Source organism: Cyprinodon variegatus, unplaced genomic scaffold, assembly GCF_000732505.1.
Source record: "Cyprinodon variegatus isolate N-32 unplaced genomic scaffold, C_variegatus-1.0 Scaffold189, whole genome shotgun sequence".
In the NCBI taxonomy this organism is placed as follows: Eukaryota; Metazoa; Chordata; class Actinopteri; order Cyprinodontiformes; family Cyprinodontidae; genus Cyprinodon; species Cyprinodon variegatus.
This window is the reverse complement of record NW_015150642.1, coordinates 715,344-716,504: the sequence shown is the minus strand read 5'-3', so window position 1 is coordinate 716,504 and position 1,161 is coordinate 715,344. Positions and strand designations below refer to the sequence as shown.

The window sequence follows — 1,161 nt, the reverse complement described above, 5'->3', positions numbered from 1 at the left end:
TCTTGTTCAGATCACAGGTTTCAGATTCAGGCCCAAACTGATTTTTTTGGCTGACAGACTGATTTCAAATATTCATGTGAGACCGAGACATTGCTTTGCAGACATCAGTGATGTTAAATCTGCTTGTCCCATTCACCAGCCAGAGGAAATCGTTCCTATAATCCAGACCCAGACTGGAGGTTTGGATCAGCCGGCATGATGGAGGTTATCCTAATGCGGCTCAGGGATCCGATCCCTGAAGGTTTGATCTTAGGACTCATGTTTCCTCCTGTGTGGAAGGTGAGGTGTCTGCAGGTTCAGTGGGTGCTACCTTGTACAGAGAGTCTGGGTTGGGTTTGTTCCGGATGCCCAGGTCGTGTTTGAGCTGTCCCAGGGTTCTCATGCCTGACCAGCTGTCCTTCTCACCAGCAGGCAGCAGCAGGGAGGTGACTGGGTTGTAGAGCTGAGGAACCGACACCGGGTACCAGGAGCGAAGGAACACGATGTCTGCAAAACCAAAACAAGTTGACGTTCACTCTCCTCCTCCAGGATTCTGAAGATGCTGACGGGGAACATGCAGGGAAAAAAAACTAACCGCTCATGAGCAGCCGGTCCTCAAACGTGGCTCTGAAGGCTCCCGCTGGGGAAGACAGAGCCTTCTTGATCTGACCCCTGATGCCCGACACCGTCCTCACAGAGGCCCCCTCAAACTTGGCCACCTCCAGAACCGTGTTGAACATCCCCTGAGGAACACAATCAGAACCTTAGACACTGAGCAGCTGCCTGCAGAGCCGCCGTCTGGGAGGAAGCGGCACGTCCCCCACCTTAACGAAGCAGGTGTTCTTAAAGATCTTGAAGGGATATCCGATCAGCTTTAGCTTCTTCACTATGGTCACCGACTTATCCAGATCCAGAACCACTCCAGTGGCCGCGATACGGAAGCTGGACTGCAGAGAGAAGAAGACGGACAGACCATGGAGACCAGATGATAGAATCCTGACTGGTTAAACCCTGGAAAGTTACTGAGGATCTGGACGAGTTGCTAGTTTAACCTCAAGAGGTTTAGTTTCTAGTTTAATCCTCAGTGGTTTAGTTTCTAGTTTAATCATTAGAGGTTTAGTTTCTAGTTTAAACCTCAGAGGTTTAGTTTCTAGTTTAAACCTCAGAGGTTTAGTTTCTAGT

At 49.8% G+C, this 1,161-nt stretch overlaps 1 protein-coding gene across 1 annotated transcript in view; it reads right to left on the bottom strand.

Annotated features, from left to right (window-relative positions):
* bms1 (BMS1, ribosome biogenesis factor) overlaps nucleotides 1–1,161 on the bottom strand; it is a 25,849-nt gene that overhangs the window by 3,450 nt on the left and 21,238 nt on the right. The window contains exons 20-22 of the mRNA XM_015379331.1: nucleotides 804–926; nucleotides 575–722; nucleotides 311–486 (exon numbers count right to left, since the gene is read on the bottom strand). Coding sequence (XP_015234817.1) covers nucleotides 311–486; nucleotides 575–722; nucleotides 804–926 — 447 coding nt within the window. The remainder of the gene's footprint in view (nucleotides 1–310; nucleotides 487–574; nucleotides 723–803; nucleotides 927–1,161) is intronic.